This window comes from Thalassophryne amazonica, chromosome 9 (genome assembly GCF_902500255.1).
Source record: "Thalassophryne amazonica chromosome 9, fThaAma1.1, whole genome shotgun sequence".
Lineage (NCBI taxonomy): Eukaryota > Metazoa > Chordata > Actinopteri > Batrachoidiformes > Batrachoididae > Thalassophryne > Thalassophryne amazonica.
Window position 1 is genome coordinate 67000254 of NC_047111.1, and position 25987 is coordinate 67026240.

At 40.4% G+C, this 25987-nt stretch overlaps 1 protein-coding gene across 2 annotated transcripts in view; it reads right to left on the minus strand.

Moving 5' to 3' along the window:
* LOC117517304 (short transient receptor potential channel 4-like) overlaps positions 1 to 25987 on the minus strand; it is a 147170-nt gene that overhangs the window by 48845 nt on the left and 72338 nt on the right. For both annotated transcript variants that reach the window (XM_034178285.1, XM_034178284.1), the window contains one exon: positions 24108 to 24308. In XM_034178285.1, the coding sequence (XP_034034176.1) occupies positions 24108 to 24308 (201 nt within the window). The remainder of the gene's footprint in view (positions 1 to 24107; positions 24309 to 25987) is intronic.

Genomic DNA, 25987 nt, shown 5'->3' on the forward strand with positions numbered 1-25987 from the left:
CATGATACTATCATGTCAATATGGACCAACATCTTTGAATGTTTCCAACACCTTGTTGAATCTATGCCATGAAGAATTAAGACAGTTCTGAAAGCAAAAGGGGATCCAAAATGGTACGAGTTAGGTGTACCTAATAAAGTGGCCAATGAGTGTATAGAACTAGAGTTGTGTCAGGAATGGCATCCAGCATAAAACTTTTGCCAAATCCCAATGTGCATCTCTATTAGATCCCCTTTGGGGATTCTGAGCAACTGTAGGCAGCCGAAAGCAAAACAATCCAAACAAACAAAAAACCTGTAAGTAGATATTCCCATCACGTACAGTACTAAGGACAAGAATCATAAGCAGACTTGATGGATTCACATTTTCAAATAGAAAGTTCAGCCAGCAAAAATAGGCAAAGACCAGAATCAGTCAGTCTACTCAGACAAACCCAAGATGTTAATTGCAAAAAGTGATGCAGAAACAAAATTGAGTACAGCAACAACATGCAAAGAAACCCAAGAGATAAGAAAGGATTTAGTTAATATTCTTTATGCAACAGGAAAACAATTCATTGCTCACAGTCGGTCTGAATTATTATTGCAAAACACTATTCTCATTTCAGATGTTAAATTACTGCGATCAGTTTCATTTTTTCTACTGACCTGTAACCACCACTTACAAAAGCTTGAGAGAAGCACCAATCAGCAGACTACCTCCCTGCCCCAAGTTGGAAAAGTGCCTCTTTGCAACCGCTGATGCCTCTCTCGGCTGTCAGCTGTCCGAAAAAATAAGCAAAGTCTTCATCTAAGTGGCCAATTTTAGATGATTTCTCACTCTATTTAAAGTCAGGTACCCCTGCAGCTTTTTCAGCTTAAAAAACACACATTTTATTGACAACTGTGTTTTACCTGCTTTTGGAAGGAATGAGATGTGGTTTCTTTTAATAGACAATCAATTATTATGCTTACTGCTGTGTGTTCTGATGGTGTAAAAGAAGTCAGCTGGTTGTAGAGTTTTTACTTATCACCTGGGTTGTGGAAAACCTTGCCAGTTCAGACAATACGGTGGGATTCTGTGGGCTTGTTTTACTAAGTCTAAGTTAGATTCATTTGTTTTTTTATTGGCAGCACAGTGGATTAGCGGGTAGCACTGCTGGCTCACAGCGAGAAGGTCCCAGGTTCTCTTCCAACCTGGTTCATTCTGTGTGAGTTTGCATGATTTTGTGTTCACTTGGGGTCCCTCCAGGTGTTCCTGCTTCCTCCCACTTCCAAAGACATCCAGGCTAGGTGGACTGGTGACTCTAAATTGACTGTAGGTGTGAATGAGTCTGTCTGTCTGTCTGTCTGTCTATATGTGTCAGCTCTGTGATAGACCGGCAACCCGTCCAGGATGCACCCCACTGCTCACCCAATAACCACTGTGATAGGCTCTAGCACCCCCCCCCCCCCACAACCGACTGTGACCCTAAACTGGAATGAGTGGGTGTAGGCCAGTAGGACAGGTCACCTCATTGGGCATGGCCCGTTGATTTGGACCTTATCCTTGTGAAGCACCTTGTGGTAACTTGTGAGTTGGCAGTATAGTGCAGCAGATAAGTGAAACAATCATGCAAATGGTGATAAAAGCATCAAATTCGGCAGAAATACTCCTTAGACACTCCTCTTTTGAAAAAAAAAATGATTGGCCACTTGACTTTTCAATCGGTGGTCAGGTAGGGGTCAGTTGAAGAATTACACAGAGGTCAAAATTAAAAGATGCTCCAATCATATTGAAAAATATTCCACATTATTTGCCTGATCATAAAGATCCCAAAAAGGTATAGTTTGGACGATCTGTGACTGAATTCTATGGAGTTACGGGATAAAAACAGCAAGAATGGTGACAAAGGTCAGTGTCATTTTGTGCAGGGGTCAAAAGTTAAAGTTGCTCCAATTTTGGTAAAAAGTTATGCAAATTACTGGTTGAGGTAATAGGATTAATAAATGGAATAGTGTTGACAGTGCTGCATGCTTGGTCTCCAAAGTAAAGGTCAAACAAGGTCTACGTCTATTGGATTCTATGACATGTGACATACGAGGTCTGTTAGAAAAGTATCCGACCTTTTTATTTTTTTAATTTTTTAAAAAACCATATGGATTTGAATCATGTGTGATTGCATCAGACAAGCTTGAACCTTCGTGCGCATGCTTGAGTTTTTGCACGCCTGTCGGTTGCGTCATTCACCTGTGAGCAGGCTTTGTGTGAGCACTGGTCCACCCTCTCGTCGTTTTTTTATTGCGAATAAATGTCTGAACGATTTGGAGCTTTGCTGCATCAATTTTTTTCCAGAAACTGTGAGAGACCTCCAGGTGGACACCGTTCGGAAAATTAATATGGCTTTCAGGGATGATTTTATGGGGATTATACAGATTAAGGAGTGTTACTGCCGCTTTAAGGATGGCCCACAACTGCTATCACGCTTGGCTGATACTTTTCTAACAGACCTCGTATGTTACCCTGTAACGTGATAAGTAAGGATGATACATGGTCCAAACTATTCCTTTTTAAAACCGTGTTAACTCAACTAGTAATTTGCATCACTTTTTACCAAAATTGGAGCAACTTTAACTTTTGACCCCTGCACAAAATGAAACTGACTTTTGTCACCATTCTTGCTGTTTTTATCCCATAACTCCATAGAATTCAGTTACAGATAGTCCAAACTATACCTTTTTGGAATCTTTATGATCAGGCAAATAATGTGGAATATTTTTCAATATGATTGGAGCACCTTTTAATTTTGACCTCTGTGTCATTCTTCAATTGACCCCTACCTGACCACCGATTGGCCACTTGAATTTTCAATTGGTTTTTTCAAAAGAGGATTGTCTGAGGACTATTTCTGCCGAATTTGATGCTTTTATCACCATTTGCAGGATTCCCCTCTAAATATTCTCTTATCCACTGCATTATATACAAATAAAAAAAAACTGAAATTTGTGCACATATGGACACTGTGCTGACTGTAAATCTCAGTTCCAGGCTATAGCAGCCTGCCCCCCCAAACTGGTATCAGTAGGTGTAGACCAGGGGTGCTCAAGTTCGGTCCTCGAGAGCTACCTTTCTGATACTCTTAGTTGTCTCCCTGCTCCAACACACCTGAATCCAATGAAAGGCTCATTAAAAGCCTGCTGATGAGTCTTTCATTGGATTCAGGTGTGTTGGAGCAGGGAGACAACTAAGTATCAGGAAGGCAGCTCTCGAGGACCAAACTTGAGCACCCCTGGTGTAGACAATGAATGTTTACTTCATCATATGGCTGATGTGACTTAGTATTTGAAGTCAAAAGTCAAGTCAAGTCAACTCGGCAGTGCATAAACAGACATGTTGAGAATTAAAATTTTGTTATTCTCAGTCTCCCAGACAGTACAGAGTAAAAACAAACAAACAAACAGTCTATCACAACAGTAACGATACAAAATATATAAATACAGGAGACAGTAGAATGCGGTCAGCGATACCCGCAAATTGAGCAGTGATTCAACATTGATGAGTTTATTCAAACTAATTTAAAGTGCATGTAGTGCATAAGCAGTCCTTGGAGGTATGTTCAGTGTGTGAGGTGGGTGTCAGGAGCAAGAGGTCAGTGTCTGGGGGGGGTCAGGATCCAGAGTCTGTGTGTGAGGGGAGCAGCAGGGAAATGGGGGAAGAGCAGGGAGGGAGTTGAAAGCTCTGACAGTCTGGTGAGTCAAACTGTCCCTCAGTCGACCGATCCTGGCCCATAGACTCCACAAGTCTGCTCCCTGATGGTAGGAGGCTGAAAAGCAAATTTAATGGGTGGGTGGGATCTCTTGCGATGCAGGTGAGGCGGGTGCTATAGATGTCTTGGAGGGGGGAGAGAGAGGTGCCTGTGATCTTCTCAGCTGCTCTCATGATGCGCTGAAAGGTCCTGTGGCAGGATTTGGTGCAAGCGCCGTACCACACAGTGATGCAGCTTGATAGCATGCTCTCAATCGTGCCCCTGTAGAAGGTGCACATGATGGGGGGGGGGGGGGGGAGCTAGCTCTTTTTAGTTTGCAGAGGAAGTGAAGGCATTGGTGAGCATTCTTAGCCAGTGATGTAGTGTTGGTGGTCCAGGAGAGGTCCTCTGTGAGGTGTACACCTAGGAATTTGGTGCTTTTCATCATATCACAGCAGCACCGTTGATGGTTGGAGGGGGTGTTGGGTGTGTGCTCTCCTGAAGTCCACAACAATCTCTTTTGTCTTCTCCACATTTGGGGAGAGATTGTTGTGCTCCCACCATGAGGTCAGGCGGTTCACCTCATTCCTGTAGTTGGTCTCATTGTTGTTCCTGATGAGACCCACCACGGTTGTGTCGTCTGAAAACATGTTGAGGAGGTTGGTATTGTGCAGTGGAGTGCAGTTATGGGTCAGCAGGGTGAAGAGGAGGAGTCTCAGCACACATCCCTGAGGGGCCCCCGTGTTCAATGTGATGACGCCGAATGTGTTGCTGCAGACCCGCACTGCCTGTGGTCTCCCTGTCAGGAAGTCCAGCAGCCAGTTGCACAGTGAGGTGTTCAGTCACATCCGGTTCATTTTAATGATCAGCTGTTGGGGGATGGTTGATGTGCTCCATGACTAGCCATTCAAAGCACTTCATGAGGATAGGGGTGAGTGCAAGTGGACGGTAGTCACTGAGGCCGAAGGATGAGGACTTCTTTGGAACCGGGATGATGGTGGTGGCCTTGAGGCATGTGAGGACAACCGCCTGTCTCAGCAAGATGTTAAAGATGTCTGTGAAGACATCTGCTAGTTCTTCCACAGAGTCCCTCAGAACATGGCCAGCTATGTTGTCAGCAGTGTTGCCACAGTTACTTTGAAAAAGTAATCCAATTACTGATTACTGATTACTCCTTGAAAAAGTAACTTAGTTACTTTACTGATTACTCAATTGTAAAAGTAACTAAGTTAGATTACTAGTTACTTTTTTAGTTACTTTTCCCAGCTGCCGACAACAATCCTCTGCCACCTCAACATGACAATGATACCTGTTTTGCCAAAACTTACTTTATAGTCACCCTTTCTTGACTTCAATGAAAATAAATACTTGTTTTATAAAAAGTAAAATAAAGACCTCTTTCTTGACCTCATATTTAACTGCTGACAGCACTGTAACAGTAAAACTTGCAATTTCGAACCTACATTGTTTATAAATGTAACTATTAAATTCATTCTAGCATTTTTCTAACATTTAAATTCTCTCTAAATATTTTACTTGTCGAAATTAATATTATTTTAAGTAGTATTAGTAGTTGTAAAAAAAGGCTTCAAAACTGGACCTTTAATCTAGGGGTGTTGTGAGGGGGGCACATCCCTCCCCCACACCCCCATTCCATCTGGATTCGCCCCTACTTTGGCGTTTGAGCACAAAGAATGGATAACATTTATTTATGCAGAAAACGTGACCAGATTTACAGGTAAGAAAGTTTTATTGTGTTTTCACATCATGTGGTCCTCAGAAAGAGAGTTTAGGTGCATTTGAGTGGAAAATAGTGTTAGTTGTTGACGCGTCGCGGAGGATCAGCTGTTTTAACGTGCAGATACGGAGCGGCTCAGCTCAGCTCTAAATAAAGGAGGAAAAAAAGTATAAAAATGTCTTTGTAAAGCTCAGTGCAGGTGTGCTGATCACCGTGCTTTAAGAGTATGTACTCATTGGAGCACCCAGGGGGCTGTTCAAACGGGCCAACTAGTAACATATCACTCCTGAAAACGATCTTTGGCATTTTACGTGAGGTGAATCTGCCCTACGATTCGATTTTGGAAAACCATGTGACAGTGAACCAATTCCGATTGGACACTCACATTGCGCACGTCATCACACAGCTTCTATGAGGAGTACAACGATGGCCGATGGCTGGCTCGAAAGTCTGCGGAGTTAACTTTTCAGCAAAAAAAAAAGTAAGTTTCTATCTCATATCATTAAAAAGTTATTTATAATTTAGTAAAGCTTGGTCTCAGTCATCATATATGACGGCGTCGGCCCCAGAGGGTTAAAGGATTATTAACTGAGCAAGCGAGGTTAATTTGTTTATTATATGGCTATTATATATAAACACGCAAACTTACAATATTGCTTGAATATGCTGGTGACTGTGCTGGGCTCGTTCGCTTTCTTTACCTCCATTAGCTTAACAGATGGTCCAGTCGTTAGCTGGTAAGCTTTCAATCTGTGTGTTTTTTCTGATGCTGTTTAGATATTTATGGAGTATGTTCATGTTTTTCTAATTGTGGTTTTAACTTCCTGGTTTGTAACGAAAATACGCATTGTGGACTGATTGTCATGGTAACTAGTCCGATATGCGAAAATATCCGACCAGTAATCACCCAATCTGAGCCATGTAATAAAATTGTATAATCACTGCATTTGTGTTATCATTTTGGCACATTACCTGTTTGTACACTGTTGTTCTTTAATTTTTATTGTCTTTTATTTGTTTAATTGTCTTTTATTTTAACTGTTTAATTGTTGGTTGGTGTGGCTTGAGGACTCATAATTTGACACGGATGCGCATTCCTGAAGTGTCCAGCAGGTGGCAGTGTTCCCCAGGTGGCAGTGCTCATTTTTTTCTACATTTTTTTCTACTGGTCAAGCAGTCATATGGGAAGCAAAATCCTCCCGACACAAAGCAAACTGCAGGCAACAAATGTAACTGCATTTTCTTGTTTGAAGAGGTTTGAAAGCTGAATGACATTTGTGGGTTGTTTTAACCACTGTGTGCTAATGGGCCTTCACTCCATAACACTTATTTCTGCTCCACTGATTGCACACATCAAAACATCTTGAAACACCAGATTGCAGTTTTATGACACATCACAAGGGGGCAATGTCAAACTACAGCATGTAAAATTGATGGGTTTCCCTGTGCTCCTGTGAGAAGTTTAAATATTAAAGAAGCAGCTGTTTTCTGCCCTGATATCGAATGCATACATGCACCTACATTTGTGTATCTGAAAAACTGTATGTTATCAACTGCTGAATAACCATTAATTGTGTTGCGATCATATTTATCTGATTTGTCCTCCCACGGCATCAAAGCACAAATCCTCTGTTAGTTCAGCTCTTCAGAACAGAAGCCTGTGGAGATTTCTCTTTACATTGCTATAAATCGCCTTTCTCAACCCGGGGAGCAGAGCAGCAGCAAAGCCAGAGAAACACACAGATTCAAAGAAATATGCAAAACCAACAGAAGCATGCACAGTAAACATAAAATGAAAATGATCTCACAGTGGTCTTCGTGACTCATGCACTATTAAGAATATTACAGTTATGCTGACTGTCATGACAATAGAGGCTGCCTGAGGTATGTGTGGTGCTGCCTAGTGGGTAAAAATTCACTTCTTATCCAGGAAAATTTCAAATTTAATCATTTCTATAGCGGCAACTGACGAGATCACCTCAAAGGGGCTTTACACAACATAATACCAAAAACAAAGAAAACAATTAATAAAAAGTTAAAAACACAATAGAAAGACAAACCGTGAAAGAACACAAGAATAAAAACACAATACAATAAAATTAATTATAAAACAAGGAAAGCAAATGGGTTTTCATTCTTGATTTAAAAGTGTCCACATTATCCGACTGCCATATATATGCTGGGAGATCATTCCACAGAGCTGGGGCAAGGTAGGAGAAAGCTCTGTGACAGGCAGACTTTTTATTTATTCTAGGAACACACAAAAGTCCTGCACCCTGCAAAAGCAAGGCCCGAGCTGGTACTTACGGCTTGACCAGGTCAGCCAGATAGGGAGGTGCAAGTCCATGAACAATTTTAAAAGCCAATAACAGAACCTTAAAATCCAATCATGCAGCCACAGGAAGCCAGTGAAGGGACTGAAATGGGTGTAATATGGTCAAACTTTCTGCCTCGAGTCAAAAGTCTGGCTGCAGCATTTTTAACCAGTAGTCCAATCTTGAAGAAACAAATGCATGTATCAAAGTCTCAGCATCAGCCATAGACAGGATGGGATGAGTCTTCCCTACATTTTGCGAATGGAAGAAAGCAGTCCTCGTAATGTCTCTAATGTGGACGTCAAAAGACAACATAGGATCAAAAATTACCCCAAGATTCCTCACTCTGTCTGTGTGATGTATAACACACGAACCCAAGCTAAGCGCCAGCTGGTCATATTGATGCCGATGCCTTGCTGGACCAAGAACCATCATTTCAGTCTTATCAGAGTTTAAAAGTAGATAGTTACTAGACAACCAACTTCTCACTGATGCAAGGCAATTTTCTAAAGATTTTACGTGAGTGAGATTATCAGCAGTTATCAGCATGTACAGTTGAGTATCATCAGCAAACCAATGAAAGGCAATCCCAAAATGCCACAGTATATTCCCAAGGGGTGCTACATAAAAGGAGAAAAGCAGGGGACCTAAGACGGATGCCTGCGGAATCCCAAACTTCACGTCCCTAAGATCAGAGGTAGTATTATTTTACAAAACACAGTGAGAACGACAGGCAACTAAAAATCCAACATGGCTTCAATCAAAGTACGACTATCAAAGTTAACCAGGAAACAACTGCAATAAAGTCAATCTAGGAAGGATTACGTGCATGCAACAAAAGCAAAAAGTTATTATCATTCGTAGAATAAGCAGAGGGCAGATATGAGGACCTTAGGGAGTGTGATCATGAGGACTCTGAACATAAAAGGAGAAGTTGGCACTCGGCATCCACAGGTAAACATCCAGTTTTTTGGTTTACTTGTATGAGATAGGTATTCTGCAGCTTCACAGAAAAAAACTATGCTGTCTGGGAACCATTAAGACCAGTAAATCAGCTTAAATACACACCACATAAATAAAATTGTAGAATGACACAATCACATATAGCGGGGTATGTTGACCTTTTTCCCAGAATGCAGTGCTGCAACATGCAAATTTTTACCAACGAGATGGCAGCACATATAACTTGGGCAGCCTCTATTATATGAGCTGGAGTGTTTGACTCCAAACTCATTGAAAGAGGTTAGCTCACATCATAGAGCTTAATATAAATTCTGCCTGCAGTGAATAAAGAGGCACGGGTCAAACCATAGAAAATCTGACTGAATGACCATCAGACACCAATACCACTATGCCAGACAATAATATTTATTCACCAGTATATTTGCAGATGTACCCTACTTGGGCATTGGAATGCCCTGGGGTTTCCATATGAAATTCTACCTGAAGAGGTTTTGTTCATTGGAATGCCCATTTCAATTAAAATGCCTGATTTCATCACAAATAAAACATAAATCATAAATAGGTCACTTGTTTCTGTCCGTTTTTGTCCTGTACAAATCCTTTTGTCATTCATTAAAAATGTTCCTTGCCCGTTGATGTCAGCTGCTGTCTGGCAAATCTGTCGGAAAGTTATGTACATGCTCAACACTTTGAGCGGACATCAGTCAGAGAATTTTTCTGATAGCTGCACGTTTGTTTTGTCCTGTACTTGTTCATATCTTGCCCGTGGACATGCCATCGAAATTAAGCTGCTTTCTCATGTTGGCAGCAGAAAATCCATCACTACAGAATTCTGTCTGCAGTGGCAGACTGCAAGAGGCAACGTGAGGTGTGGTCATTTTTCAGTAAAAGCGATGTTCTTCACCGAAATGCTTTGCACAGCATTATATTAAAACAGGAAACCCTGGCTCTGACTGCAGCTTAAAAAAAGGTTATTAATTAATTATTTTCTGAAATATCACTGATTATTCCTACCTGTTTAAGACCAGGTAACTCTCTGCAATTAAATAATCCATGTCTTTTTTTCCCTCCTTGTTAAAGATAAAACAACATCCATTTACGACAGGAGATGGAATTTTCCTTTCAGTGACTCTCTGAATATAATAAACATCCAGTTTGTCCTGCCACTGACTGCCAACATGTGAAGGAAGTTTTATCCTTGCATTATTTGTTTGTTTTCTGTTTGTGTCCAGAAGTGCTGCACACCAGCTGTCAGTGTTTTTCTACTCATTCCATCAGAGATCGAAATCCACCAAAAACCAATGCATTACATGATTTTTGCTACCTGACAAATTATTAATTAAGTGCATTCTGATCATTTTATTCAATCCATCACAGTGTGTGCCACAACCTTCGGACTACAAACCGTAAAACTGACGTAACTGTCAGGCCACAACTACTACTACTACACTGATGACGTCATCACAGGTAAGATGCGGAAAAGACAAGAAAAATATAGTCTATGGAAAAACATGGCAAAAACTCACTTTTTTTTTTTTTTTTTTTTGCTTTTTACAATGTGTTGGGGGGGGGGTGTCACAAAATAATTTATTTTAAGGTGGGCATTTAATAAACTTTAATAAGACAATTTAATTTCAGGTGGACTTTTAACAAACTTGGCTGGTAGGCTGGTATGACAGAGTGAGTTTCCAGGGGTGGTCCAGCGCCTGGATATGATAGAGTCATGGCAAGGTTTGCTTTGTCTGATTGGTTGTCTGAAAAGGCACTGCAGCGACATCACAGCACCTTTCTGAAAAGTTCAGATTTTCAACTTGAAGCACTCGGAACAACCGCAAAAGAATGCAAAGGGCTCTGAAAAGAGATGTTGAGCGTGACACATTTTCTGGAGGTGGTTTCATGTGGATGCATACACTCAATTCTCAATTAGAGCAAGTAGCATGTAGATGCTGTCACTCTGAAAACATCACTATGATACATGGCTTGAGACAAAAACTGTTATCTTTCATAGTCATTCAAGAGCCATGACAATCCCCAGCTGTGGGTTAAACATGCACAAACATCCAAGTTCACTGTTTTACAGCAGGGAAATTAAACTGGACTGAAAACTAGGATTTGGAGGCTGTTGTTTTTCACTTGAATAACTATCAGAGTGTGACTTTATGTTGAATTCTGGTTCCCAATATAACTAGCTGAGACATTTATCATTTGAAAAGGGTAGGTGGGTGGACAGTTATGAGACACTACCCTCCATCAAAGTTCCAGCGTGATTAAACAGTGTAATAGATAGCATGTGAGGAAAAGTAATCCTGGGTAATTAATACACTCCTTTGAATGAGTAGATGGACGACTGAGCAAGAGGGGTGGCGGGTTACAAGAGGGTGCTAGGTTGCCATCCCCTCACAATATTGAGAAGAAGAATACTTCAACATACAACCCCAATTCCAATGAAGTTGGGACGTTGTGTAAAATGTAAATAAAAACAGAATACAATGATTTGCAAATCCTCTTCAACCTATATTCAATTGAATACACCACAAAGACAAGATATTTAATGTTCAAACTGATAAACTTTATTGTTTTTGTGCAAATATTTGCTCATTTTGAAATGGATGCCTCTAACACATTTCAAAAAAGTTGGGACAGTGGTATGTTTACCACTGTGTTACATCACCTTTCCTTCTAACAACATTCTTGTTTGATGTACGACTTTAGTTGTTCAACAGTCTGGAGTCTCTGTTATCGTATTTTGTGCTTCATAATGCACCACAAATTTTCAATGGGCAACAGGTCTGGACTGCAGACACGCCAGTCTAGTACCCGCACTCTTTTACTGCGAAGCCATGCTGTTGTAACACGTGCAGAATGTGACTTGGCATTGTCTTGCTGAAATAAGCAGGGACGTCCCTGAAAAAGACATTGCTTGGATGGCAGCATGTGTTGCTCCAAAACCTGGATGTACCTTTCAGCATTGATGGTGCCATCACAGATGTGTAAGTTGCCCATGCCATGGGCACTAACACACCCCCCATACCATCACAGATGCTGGCTTTTGAACTTTGCGCTGGTAACAATCTGGATGGTCTTTTTCCTCTTTTGTCCAGAGGACACAACGTCCATGATTTCCAAAAACAATTTGAAATGTGGACTCATCAGACCACAGCACACTTTTCCACTTTGCATCTGTCCATTTCAAATGAGCTCGGGCCCAGAGAAGGTGGTGCTGTTTCTGGATGTTGTTGATGTATGGCTTTCGCTTTGCATGGTAGAGTTGTAACTTACACTTGTAGATGTAGCGACGAACTGTGTTAATGGACAATGGTTTTCTGAAGTGTTCCTGAACCCACACGGTAACATCCTTTACACAATGATGTCGGTTTTTAATGCAGTGCCGCGTGAGGGATCGAAGGTTATGGACATTCAATGTTGGTTTTGGGCCTTGCTACTTACATGTAGAAAGTTTTCCAGATTCTCTGAATTTTCTGATTATATTATGGACTGTGGATGATGGAATCCCTAAATTCCTTGCAATTGAACATTGAGAAACATTGTTCTTAAACTGTTGGACTATTTTTTCATGCAGTTGTTCACAAAGTCAGCCCATCTTTGCTTGTGAACGGCTGAGCCTTTTGGGGATGCTCCTTTTATACCCAATCATGAGTGTCCTCAGTTCCCAAACGCTTATTGAGTGTTGTTAGAAGAAAAGGTGATGTAACACAGTAGTAAACATACCACTGTCCCAGCTTTTTTGAGATGTGTTGCAGGCATCCATTTCAAAATGAGCAAATATTTGCACAAAAACAATAAAGTTGATCAGTTTGAACATTAAATATCTTGTCTTTGTGGTGTATTCAGTTCATCGCTCCAAAAAGAGAATTGAGACACCCCTCTGTCTCTCGTGCCCGCACAAAACGGAGGGGAAGGGGTAAGGGGAAGGGCTGAGGGGTAGAATTTAGATTCAGCCTAAAGCTCCCTGTTGTGAAAGTGTAGTGACACGGACCCACAACAGGGGGTTCAAATGAACGGTCAATAGATGAGCCAAAAGGTAACAATTTAATGTTGTGAAACGTGCACAACGAACATACAGACAATCTCAGAATATAATTACAGTCAAATTACAAAGGTGATGTGTGGGCAGGCTCGAGGATAGAAGACGTCTGTCCTGAGAAGAGCCGGAACCACACGATTTCCGCCCCCACACAACCTGGTGAATACTGGAGCCGCCAAGTCCCGAATTCCCAGGTGATCACCGTCCCCGACTGTCGGATCTGGTACTGCTGGCGAAGAACAAAGACAGTCAAGTGTGGGTGTGTGTACACCCAGTAACAACAGCGGTGGGAATGCCACCTCCACCTCTCACTCAATATGTTGCAGAGTACCGCAGTGATTCCTCAGGGGAAAAGAGTGCCGTCCTGCACTCACTCAGCCTCCACAGAAAAAGGAACTGGTACTCCTGCAAACACTCACAATATACAGATATACTGCAAAAGACACAAACGGCTGAGGATATTACCTCCAATGAAGTATGATATCTCGGCGATGAGGTGGAGATGACGTCTGGTCTTTATGGAGTGCAATGATGAAGAATGTGTGACAGCTGTCAGGAATTAATGAGTGACAGCTGTCACTCCCGGCTGTGTCCGTGGCGGCAGCGCCCTCTCGTGCCTGAAGCCCGCACTTCAGGCAGGGCGCCCTTTGGTGGTGGGCCAGCAGTACATCCTCTTCTGGCGGCCCACACAACACTCCCTTCCCGGTTGGGTCGCCGGTCATATGAGTCTACGGAAGGTAGTAAACTTTTCACAGTCATGAAATGTGAGACTCGGTTTTAATTTGAGCATTAAACATTCCCTCACTCTCACTCTCACTTTTCATGATTTTTGATGTAATTTTGTTGAACAGTGGACAAATCACTCACATCCAGTGCAGCAGTTTCGCCCACCTGTCATCACACTGGCCGGATAAATGATTAGTACACCGATGACCACTTTTGTTTTTCCAAACAGCCATTCAGCTACTCTTTCTTATTTTGTCTGTGCTTTTGTGATTATCACACAACATGGTTCAAAGCAAAGATCAATACAAAGCAGTCTTTGAAATCCTAAAGCGCAAATCGAAGCTCTGAATTGCAACATTTTGCAGGCTGAATTCAAAACAAGAAGCTGACTGTGGAATAACTAAGGTACGATACCTAGTTATCGATTGATAACATTATATATGAAGGTGGGATATAACATAATTTGAAGCAAACATTGCAACCACAGTACTTGAGTATTTGAAACTTTGAATCAAAACTGTGAATTGAAGCTAGTCTCACAGGCTGCATTCAAAATAAGAAGCCAGTGATCAGCAGTATGCAGCCGTACAACTTCAAACTTCAACAGCTTCATCGAACAATGAGTGTGAAGGCATTTCCGTGGTTTAAATGCATTAGAGATGCTCCTATACCACCTAACAGAGTAATAATAACACAATCTGAATGGCCGTCTGAACTGTTCACAGCGGTTCTATACCGTGATTGCTACATATGTTAATTATTGTCATGTGATGACAGGCTATATAGTGTATGTGTGAGAGAGAGTGAGAAAGAAATCTTACTGTATTTGGCTACAAATACATACTCAGTTGCCAGTTTATTAGGTACACCTAGTGAAATGTAATGAAGCTCTGCAGCACATCCCCTTTTATGAAGTGAAGGTCTGTCCTGTTAAAAACCAATATCACCAGCCACCACTGCTGATTAGTTTACAGCGTGTGTGATACGAGAACAACAGGTTGGTTAACAGGATGGGGACCATCCATCATCATGTCCATCTGTGGACGTCCCTCAGTCTGAATTGCCCTTTAACGACTTGATTTGGCATCCCGCTGACATGTTTTTTGAGGCGCAGCAAGGGGATGAATGAAGGAAGAAGCAGCAGAGGCATCATAAATAAAGACTCCAGAAAATGTGCATCTGCCCTGAATGTCCAGGAATGAGACAGCTTGAAGAATGATGACTGGTGGGAGTAATGTGTTTGCTCCCTCATCATGCCTGTTTCACCTTTGTATACAGGAGAACAATTCTGCAGGGTGATCGGATTAACGCTTTGCTTGCCTGAAGAAACCCATATCATTTCATAGACAACAATTCCTCCATGTGGAAGCAGGAAAACCTCATTAATAATTGTAATTCATAATTCAATCTTTACCTCAATGTGACAGGTGAATAAACAGTGTAGCTGCCTACATTATAAATGTAACATTTTTAGAATGTGATACTATCTGTTAAAATGTAGTAAGAAAATTAAAAGTGACTGGATGTGTAAATAACATGCATAACCTGTGCACTTTACACACTAGGATATATGAAAATGTACAAAAATATACATGTCAATGTAGCGGCTTTACTCTTGCTCTACGAGTAAGTTGTTGCATTGACTCCTCCCACTCACTCCCTCTGGAACACAAACTCACGATCTTCGGCATGGGAGGAGGATGCTCTGAACAGTCGGCTAAAACCCAGGCTCTGGCCTTGTGGTGAGAGAATGCTTTCAGTTGTTGGGGAGTGCGTTTACTGTGTTTACTGACTACCACATGCACAGCGACTCCTGCTGGCCTCCGTCACATCTGTACTGGTGTTTGTGACTGTGTATTTCACAAACTGTTCACGCTCAACAATCTCTAGGGCTTACAGAGAATGGCCTGAAAAAGAGAAGCTATCCAGTGAGCAGCAGTTGTGTGGACAAAAAGGTCTTGTCGGTGTCAGAGGAGCATTTGGCAGACTGGTTGAATGGGCAACAGCGTGATACCATCTTGTCAGTATGGACCAACATCTCTGAGGACTGTTTCCAACACCTTCTTGAATCTATACCATGAAGAATTAAGGCAGTTCTGAAGGGAAAAGGGGTATCCTGTTTGCCACTTTTCCGACGCACACAACACTATTAAATGCAAACACATCAGCATCAATTCACCAACAGGTAGTTGCTTCAAAAATGTCTTGAAATTTGCCACCAAAACCATCCAAAATAAACAAACAAAAACACTTGTAAACACAAGGAACACAAATATAACATGCATATAGAAACATTTAAGGCCCTGTGTCCATTTAGCAATTTTTTTCAGGTAAACAAGTGCTGAGAAAGTGCCCACAAATGCTCCATCCCATTAGTTTCCATGTGTTATGTCGGGGTTGGGAGGAAGCACACTTCAGCTGTTTATATCTCGACAGTAAACAGCTAACTGACAAAAAGTACTCGCCCTCAGCCAGAACTAGCGTATGTCCAATACAGTCACATGCATCCATCAGCCTCAGAGGGTTAACATGGGTCTGTCTCTGCCTCCTACTACCTCTCTTTCCTTCAGTCTTTCCATTTTTCATGTTTTTTGTTATTTTATTTGCAATGCAATGAAAAATATTAGAGAAGTCATTTGAAGTCCTTCCTGCAGAAACACTGGTGTTGTGAGCACCTCTGATGTGCTGTGCAGCTTTGTGTTAGTGTGTGATATCTGAATTTGCAGCAGACACATTTTCAAATTAAAGTGTCTCATGTGCTATCAGTTACATTGGTATTCTCTATGTTTACGAGTATTTTTCAATTTGCAAGATTTTATTTTTGTTCACCTATGGTCATAAACGTTGGGTAATAAAAAATAAGAACAAGGTCATGGATACAAGTGGTGGAAATGAGATTCCTCCGTTGTGTATCTGGGTTTACACTAGGGGATAAGGGTGAGAAGCTTGAATATTCAGGAGGTACTTGGAGTGCAGCCACTGCTACTTCACATTGAACATAATTATTACAACTCATACAGGAGTTGTAGTAATGATCTGAAAAGGCCAGAGACTGACATAATTTAAAAAAAAGCAAAAGAGCGATGACTTAACCCATTAACTCTGCCAATGCAGTTTGTGTTATAGGATTTAAAATGTGAAGTTGTATCAGCTTTACCCATATGATCATGTCTCTACTACACTACAAAAAATGTAACCAATAAGTCATAGTATCTTGTTGATTTAATTTCCTTCCACTTAACACAAACTAAGAAATTTCAACACAATTTCATGAGTTATCATCATACAAACTCAGGTTTGTGAGTCAGTTCAGTGAAATTAAAATTTCGGTGTCATTTTATCTTAACACAAAACTTAAAACTTATTCTGAAATTCAGATTACTGGCATTTCTAAGGCAGCAATCAAATTTAAGTTTTTAAGTAGATCTTGATAAGTTTTACAGAGTACGTAAAAAAGTTTTAAATGTATTATCACGCAAGAGAAGCAATAACATTTAAACAGTGTATTTACAATGAGGAATAACTGTTGTGGAGATATCAGGTCAAAGTGACCTCTTGACCTCAGAGAACAAATGAATAGCTGCCCCCCCACGACACACATTCACTAGGGCTGTTCATGTTATATAATGAAAAAATAAAACTTGCGAGAAACTTCGGGCCACATGTTGTTTTTGTTCCACTTTTTCCACAGTTTTATAAGTGCAGACCAAAATTGAACTCAATCAGATAAGATTTAGAGGTCCCCCAGAGTGACACCTTTTCCTCTCCCTCCACTGGCAAGGCAATGTCACCCTAATGGGAGAAGACTCTGATGCCATATTTTTCTTTTATAGGTACATGTGATGGCTTCTAATCACAAAAAGTGCTGGTTGGTTGGTCACCCAGAGGAGAACATTACTGGATTACTGCATTGCTTGTTTGGGGAAAATTGTTGCTTCGTGGAGGATCCCTAAACAATGTCTGATTACAATAAAATTTGGCACAGATCTTTCAGTTTATTAGTGGAACAAGATTTTGTAACATTTAACATTTTGAACAGGTCTAAGGGCCCCTTCACACATAGTACAAATAAGTACAACTCGGTGAATCACGGTGGAACAGCTCGTATGAGCAAACCACGAAAACACTGAGACAACGGGCAGGCGTGAATGAACCCACTGTGACAGTTTCGTGCATGCAACGGTGTCGTGCACAAAACCATTACAGCGGGAACACTGTGTGAGCAGCTGGAGCGTGTGTAACCCCATCACGCAGCTGCTGTGAAAAAAAAGACAAATACATGCCACCCACAGGATTCGAACCTGCAATTTACAAAAGCTCTGACTGCCAGCCAGAAAATTTACCACTGCGCTACCATTGCTGGCCTATAAATGGTGCAGAATGATGTCTGAAATCAACAAGGACATGGAAGACGTGTGCTGTTTGCAGCCGCTGCAGCCCGGTGCAAAGGCAAAAGATGTATTTCCACGTGAGGACAGCAGGCAGAGACACATGCCTCACAGAAGAATGTTGTAAGATCATTTCCTTCAAAACACGGTGTGTGTTCTCCAGCTGGGATGTCCAGGACTACAGATCACAACAGCATGTGCAATTTGACCATATTTGTACCATATTTGTACTATGTGTGAAGGGGCCCTAAACTACACACAATTTCAACATCTTCGTGTGTTTGTTTTTATTCTTTTACACTTCTTAAACACATTTTAAATGCAGTAATGTGTTTTTAAGGAACTGTCTATGCTTTTGTAAAGATTTTGAAGATGTTTTTAAAGAACTTTCTATTCTTTCACACATTTTACACCCTTTTCAAACCTTTTAAACAACTTTTTGTTCTTCTATTTTTACCTTTTGTCTTATTTTAAACATCATTTTTAAATATCTCTGTTTTTAAATGTCTTTGGCATAACTAACACATTTTAATATAAATAATATTAATTCAACTTTAGAGGGATGGGTATTGATAAGATTTTATTGATATCGATGCCATTAAAGCGCATATTAAACAAATATGTAGGACTGCTTTTTTGCATTTACGCAATATCTCTAAAATTAGAAAGGTCTTGTCTCAGAGTGATGCTGAAAAACTAATTCATGCATTTATTTCCTCTAGGCTGGACTATTGTAATTCATTATTATCAGGTTGTCCTAAAAGTTCCATGAAAAGCCTTCAGTTAATTCAAAATGCTGCAGCTAGAGTACTAACGGGGACTAGAAGGAGAGAGCATATCTGACCCATATTGGCCTCTCTTCATTGGCTTCCTGTTAATTCTAGAATAGAATTTAAAATTCTTCTTCTTAATTATAAGGTTTTGAATAATCAGGTCCCATCTTATCTTAGGGACCTCATAGTACCATATCACCCCAATAGAGCGCTTCGCTCTCAGACTGCAGGCTTACTTGTAGTTCCTAGGGTTTGTAAGAGTAGAATGGGAGGCAGAGCCTTCAGCTTTCAGGCTCCTCTCCTGTGGAACCAGCTCCCAATTCAGATCAGGGAGACAGACACCCTCTCTACTTTTAAGATTAGGCTTAAAACTTTCCTTTTTGCTAAAGCTTATAGTTAAGCTGGATCAGGTGACCCTGAACCATCCCTTCGTGATGCTGCTATAGACTTAGACTGCTGGGGGGTTCCCATGATGCACTGAGTGTTTCTTTCTCTTTTTGCTCTGTATGCACCACTCTGCATTTAATCATTAGTGATCGATCTCTGCTCCCCTCCACAGCATGTCTTTTTCCTGGTTCTCTCCCTCAGCCCCAACCAGTCCCAGCAGAAGACTGCCCCTCCCTGAGCCTGGTTCTGCTGGAGGTTTCTTCCTGTTAAAAGGGAGTTTTTCCTTCCCACTGTCACCAAGCGCTTGCTCACAGGGGGTCGTTTTGACCGTTGGGGTTTTTACGTAATTATTGTATGGCCTTGCCTTACAATATGAGGCGCCTTGGGGCAACTGTTTGTTGTGATTTGGCGCTATATAAATAAAATTGATTGATTGATTGATTATTGATTCCGCATATTGATCCAATTCCTTATTGATTACCTTATCAATACCTCCTGTGAATTTTCTGTGTACTAAAAGTAGGCTTTACAGATTTTTTATGTCAATAACATTTTATTGAGACTTAAAGTAAATAAATATGAATCACTGGATCCTTGATCTCTGGACATAAATAAAAATAAACAAAATCTGTGCTATTTTTCAAAAGCATTTCCTTTCAGATTGCCGCTTCTGAAAAGCAGCGACGCAATGAGCCTATGAAGCAGTGGGTTGGAGCACTTCTTTGTTGCTTCAAGCTTCAAGAACAGCTGCTGCAGGGACTGCAGTCAACGTAAAGAAATTATCATTTTCTCGATAAAACACCCTCAAAAACAACGGCTGCTCTGAAGGACCGATAAGGGACTTGTTAAGCATAAAGGCTACTGATGTCGGTGGATCAAATAATTTCTTAACGATTCTCAAAAAGAAAAGTACCCAACCCTTGCGCTCCCCCCAAAGAACTCTGGTGCCTCACAGTTTGAAAACCACTGATCTATAGCACATGGTGTAAAGGGTGCAGAGCAAGTGCATTTTTGGCAAGTCAAACTCCACTATTCTATTAACACAGTGTGTAATCTGAACACAAGGTAAGGTGCAAACCACAAAGGGGGTGTATTTAGTCTCTTAAATAATTATGAATGTGTTTGGTCCATAAAATATATTAAACCAAACAGCTTGTTCATTGGTTTGCTGGATCTGGATACATTGCTATTTAGACACACACTTAAGTGAGACATTTTCCGGCAAGGAAATGGTTTAAAGCTTTCCACTCAGTCTCCTCCAAAAGGTGCTGAATCACTATTCTTGGAGCATCTTAGTGCTCCCTGCCAACAAACCCCGGCAACATGAAAACCAGAATATAAAAAAGGTAAAAGTAAGTCCCTTCAGCTGCTGCCTTGTTTTTACTCAGAACCACCACAGCAGATGTAAGGGGGATCTGCATATTGATTGGCACAAGTTTTACACAAGATTCCCTTCCTGATGCAACACTACATCACATGAAGAAATGTGGCAGGAGTAGGGTTTGGGCTGAGAATCTTAAATGGTCAATGGACTGGATTTATATAGCGCTTTTCCATCTGCATCAGAAGCTCAAACCACTTTACAATGATGCCTCACAATCACACAGATACACTCACACACCAATGTCAGGGTGCCTGACATGCAAGGTGCTCACGACACACCAGGAGCAACTAGGGGATTAAGGACCTTGCCCAAGGGCCCTTAGTGATGTTCCGGTCTGGCTGGGTTTTGAACCGAGGATCCTCTACTCTGAAGCCCAACGCTTAACCACTAGACCATTACCTCCCCAATCTTCCACAATGAAACCAAGCGCACTAACCACTTGGCCACCACCTGCACTACTATACATTAGGGGTGGTGGCCAGTTTGCAGTGGTGGGCACAGTTCTGTTAATCCACTAACCGTTAATGTTTTCCTTATCGGATTAGCTTTTCAGATAACTTTGAAAACCATTATCGGACTAATCATCTTCCGATAGGTTTTGGTCTGATAATTTTTAGACCGCTACCGTATTTTTGCAGACGTGGTAAATGAAGTTGAATAGTTAGAAACATTTCTGAAGCCTAAAATCAGTTGTGTATCTACCTGCTAAATGCTTTGTAGTAGATACGCAATTCTATCCTCTGTAAACAAAGGAGAGCTGGTTCTAGAAGAAACCACTCTATCCTCTGCAGGCAAAGGAGAACTAGTCAAAAAAAAAAGAAAAAAGCTCATTTCTTTTGACCCCATACTGATATGCTGGCAATATCACCCAAGTCATCCAGAGGCATACAGTTTTAACTTATGGTTAAAATTGTAACCAAACTAATTTGTGACAAGTTATTTAAATTAACATCACGTCTGAAGTTTTATAAAGTGAAAATATCAGATATGTTTTAGTTTTAAAGTAATGCACTAATTTTGAAGGTTTTAGTGTGGAGATGCTGTGCCCAGCAGTGCATTATCGGTAATGTCAGTACATTCACAACAGAAGAAATGCATTTGAGACACTCTGATCAGGCTCCACACGGACAACAGCATTAAACTCTTTGTAAATTGTGCCTAAAACTCTCGTGAATATATTCTCTGGGTTTATAGATGTTGTTATTGTGTTTGTTTTATGTAAAAATGCCAGAAGAAGCTCAGGTTGCTTCTCATTATTTTCAATTGGAATCATTGCAATTATTTTCAAATGGAATCATTGCAATTGATTCCTGTTTGCTATTTCAAGTCCTGCTTATGTCAAACACTGTCTGATGTCTTTGTTCCAGAGTAATCAATATATATATATAAGATGTCTGAAATTCAGTTTGTGTTTATTAAATTCCATACATCTGAAACGTAGCAGACACAAATGATCAGGATTTTTTTTTTTTTTGGCAGGTTTTCATGGTCTCTACTGCCATCTAATGGCCAGTAGTGTTCATATCAATATTCGCCCAGCACCAGTAGGTCATGGCAGTGTTCTATTTATTTTGACACCGGTTATATCAGACGGCTATCTAATTACAACTTGGCTTTTTTTTTTTTGAAAATGCCTTTTTTTTTTTTTTTACAAATAAAAAAATGACATATTTTACAAAAGCACATTTATCTGTAAACACGAATACACGACACACCTCACATTAATGTGTTGGTTTACATAGAATGAATGAGTCAACCAATCAGTGTTAGCGGAGGCACATTTTACCCATAATCCCTTTTCCATCTGTCTGTGATTGTTACAAAAGTTCAGAATTAGTGCATTATTCAACATTAAAGATAAAGATAAACTTTATTGATCTCACAGAAGAGAAATTCACATGTTATGTTAGCTCTTTAAAAAAAACACACAAGATGGGTGCAAGTAGAGGAAAATGCTCATTAAACAGCGTGTGCAAGGATAAGCAATAATAATAATACTTGTAACAGTACAAGACATAAGAAATGAGGTATATATATATATATATATATATATATATATATATAAAGATACAGTATATTAAATATAAAAGATATATGTTATATTTTAACTTTGTACAAATGACAGAATTGACATTAATGGAGTTATTCTATCAGTATAAATTTTATTTATAAACCAAACCATAAGATAAGATAAAACTTTATTGTCCATAAAACGGAAAATCGACTTACATAAACTGCTGACGCCCCAAGACGTGAAAACACATCAAACATTCATCCAGCAGCGAATCCATCATGACGCGCAAAGCGTCCGCTCGGCTTTCCACAACAAAATCTCTTGTTAAAAGTGAAATCTGCAGGAAAATGGGTGATGTCCAGCTCTTGTGATAACCAGAGAAAGTGCACACGATGGTCACGGATCCACAGAGCCATCCGTTTAGAAATGAAATGGTCGTTCAGCCTGTCGATGGCAGCTGGAGCGCGGCGCGCCCCACAGCTGCTGTGGGCGTCCTTAAAGCGACAGTAACATCCCTTAATGTCTTTGAAGCCCATAAAATTTTCACCAAAAACCACCTGAATTTCTCGAATGGTGTCCACATGGATGTGCCTCACAGTTTCTAAAAAAAATTTGATCAAGCAAAGCAGCAGTCTCTCAGCCATTTCCCTGACAATGAAAATCTGCCGAGGGGGTGGACCACTCCTCACTCAAAGCCTGCTCACAGGCGAATGACGCAACCGACAGGCGTGAAAAAAAATCACGCATGCACATGAAGGTTCAAGGTTGGCTCACACAAGCATACGTGATTCAAATCCATATGTTTTTTTTTTTAAAATAAGGTCGGATACTTTTCTAATAGACCTCGTATGCTCAAACTATGTAAGATATTACATTGACTATTGCGAGCGTCCATGTTTGAGACACTGAATCATACCATTAAACTCAAAGAAGCCTTTCCATTTCTTGGCTCCTTAATGCCAGCTACCTCTGAAATCTGAAAAAAACATTTTGTGGTTGAATTTTATTAGAAGAAAAGCTCATGTGGGCAGTAAATAAAACTCTTCAAAATGGAATCACTTTGAAGAGTTTTTTTACTTTACATGTTATAAATATGGCCTTCTTTATGAAACTCCTTCCTGTTTAATTTAAGCATCCAATTATAGCTAATTTGTGCACTCGCGAATGTATTTCTTGTGCTGAAATGACTATTTCATTTTAATTGTGTGCACACACTGCATTCATATGATTCATGGCACATCCCAGAATGCTTGCACATAGATCTACCAGCGGGATTCCTCAAGGTTTCCACGGTTACTCGTGGAGCGGGTGGAGCCTATCCCAGCAGTCATGGGGCACGAGGCAAGCTGCATCCTAGACAGGACACCAGTCTATCACAGGGCCACATATATACAAACAAACACATTCACACCAATGACCAATTTCAAGTTTCCAATTCACTGAACATGCATGTCTTTGAATGTGACATTAAGCCGGAGCACCAGGAGGGAATCCACGCAGACACGGGGAGAACATGCAAACTCCTCACAGAAAGGCTCCAGGTGGGAAGCGATTCCGCTACCTTCTTGCTGTGAGGCAACAGTTTTAACCACTAAGCCACTGCCAATAATAACTGAACAACATGAATAACTCACAGTACAAATTACAGTGTGTTCCATAAATTGTTCATACCTCTTTCTGGTGGTATTTGATAGCTAGTTTGAGTCTTGCCAGGTCATTGTTGCCCTCCTCCTCCAGTATGTTGATGTCGTCTCTGTAGTTGAGGATCATTTCCAGTTCTCTGGAGCTCCGCGTTTGATCCAGGAGATCTTTTGCAAACTGTTTACACTGCTGTGACAGCTCCTCATATTCTGATTTAAACTCGTTCTCCACCTGAAAGAGACGGGTGCCAGGTGCAGAAATAACTTTAAACATCAAAAGTTATGGGAAAGAAAACAAGCAGCAGAATTATACTGCAATTTGTGAGGGGAAAATGCAGTTCACTTCAAGCATGACTGAAAAACAGAATTTTAATATAACATGCCGCTGGGTTGTTTGTGCCTTACAGCTGTTTTTTTTTCCCCTCTTCATTAGAGATGTTTATTAAATGTATCACCTTTCTCTAGTAACCCTGCTTTAAAATGCTTTTTATCTTGTACTCAAGATGTCATGAAAAGTGTGTTATGCAAATCAATTGAGATGAGTGCACATTGATTACACTATGTAACACAGTTTTTGTTCCTGGCTTCTAAGTGTTATATTTCAACTGCTTATGTCTAAAGTCTATGGAAAAATGACTACATTCAGCACAAACTTTGATTTTATTTTATTTTTTTAACATTCTAGAAAGTTCTAAAAGTTTCTTGAAATTTCTAGATAATTCTGGAAACTTCTAGAAAATTCTGGACAGTTCTAGCAGTTAAAGAATATTCTAGAAGACTACTCAGTAGTAGTGAAGGCGACTCGAGAATATTCTTGAAAACAGACAAATTTCAAAATATCATTGTCCTGATCACAGAAGCAAAGTTTATGTGGAATAACAGCTATTTTCTATTTATTTAAGGCATAACAGGTTAGGAAAACACACTGTGTACCCAGGAACAAAACAAAAATCAAAATTTGTTACACAGTGTTATTAGATATGGCCCGAGCTAAAACTTGAAGTGACATGACAGCTGGGTTATGATTTTGAGAACATCCATTATGAAATGTTTGGATTTCAAATTTATGAAAGCACCTGTCTTTCGGTTGACTGATTTATAACACAATAAGTTAGAAATACCAAAATCAAGGTCAGGAGGCCACATCTGGACCCCAACAACTTTAGATCCAGTCCATGGACTAACATCCATTATTACCTTGTTTTTGGCACTTTAGTCTTTTTATTAATTGTCCTTTAAAAAAAAAAAAAAAGAAAGGTAATATTAAACAGAAACCTCCGGTGGAGAAACCAGTGTGTCTGGTATATTTGCAAACTGTTTTTCTTTTTTACTTCCACTTTTAATACTCTTTGTGTTTCTTACCCTGTGTGCTGCTATACAATGCTGCTGGAACCTCAATTTCCCTGAGGGAGTCTTCCCAAGGGATCAATAAGGTTCTTTCTAATCTTATCTAATCTAATCTAAAGTGCTAGAAACCTACATTTTCTTGAATGGCCATTTGAGGCTTGTTCCCAAACTGAGTCAAACTCCATAGCGGGTCATGGTAAAATGTAGACATTCAAAGCCAAAATAAAGATGACATGGGTGAATTTTTATATTGCTCATCCATCCATCCATCCATCCATCCATCCATCCATCCATCCATCCATCCATCCATCCATCCATCCATCCATCCATGTTCTACTTCAGTTAAGGGCCACAGGTGGTTGGAGCATATCCCAGTGAGTGAGAGGCTTGGCATAACCGGGACAGACTGCTAGTATGTTGCAGGGCTATGGTACTTTATACAATTATAGACTTTTGATGAGGTCTACCCCTGGTCAGGTCTACCCCTGGTCAGGATGGGGTTTGGTGAACCCCATCCTGACCAGGTCCGCATAATCACGGGTACACCAAAATCAAAAGTCTATA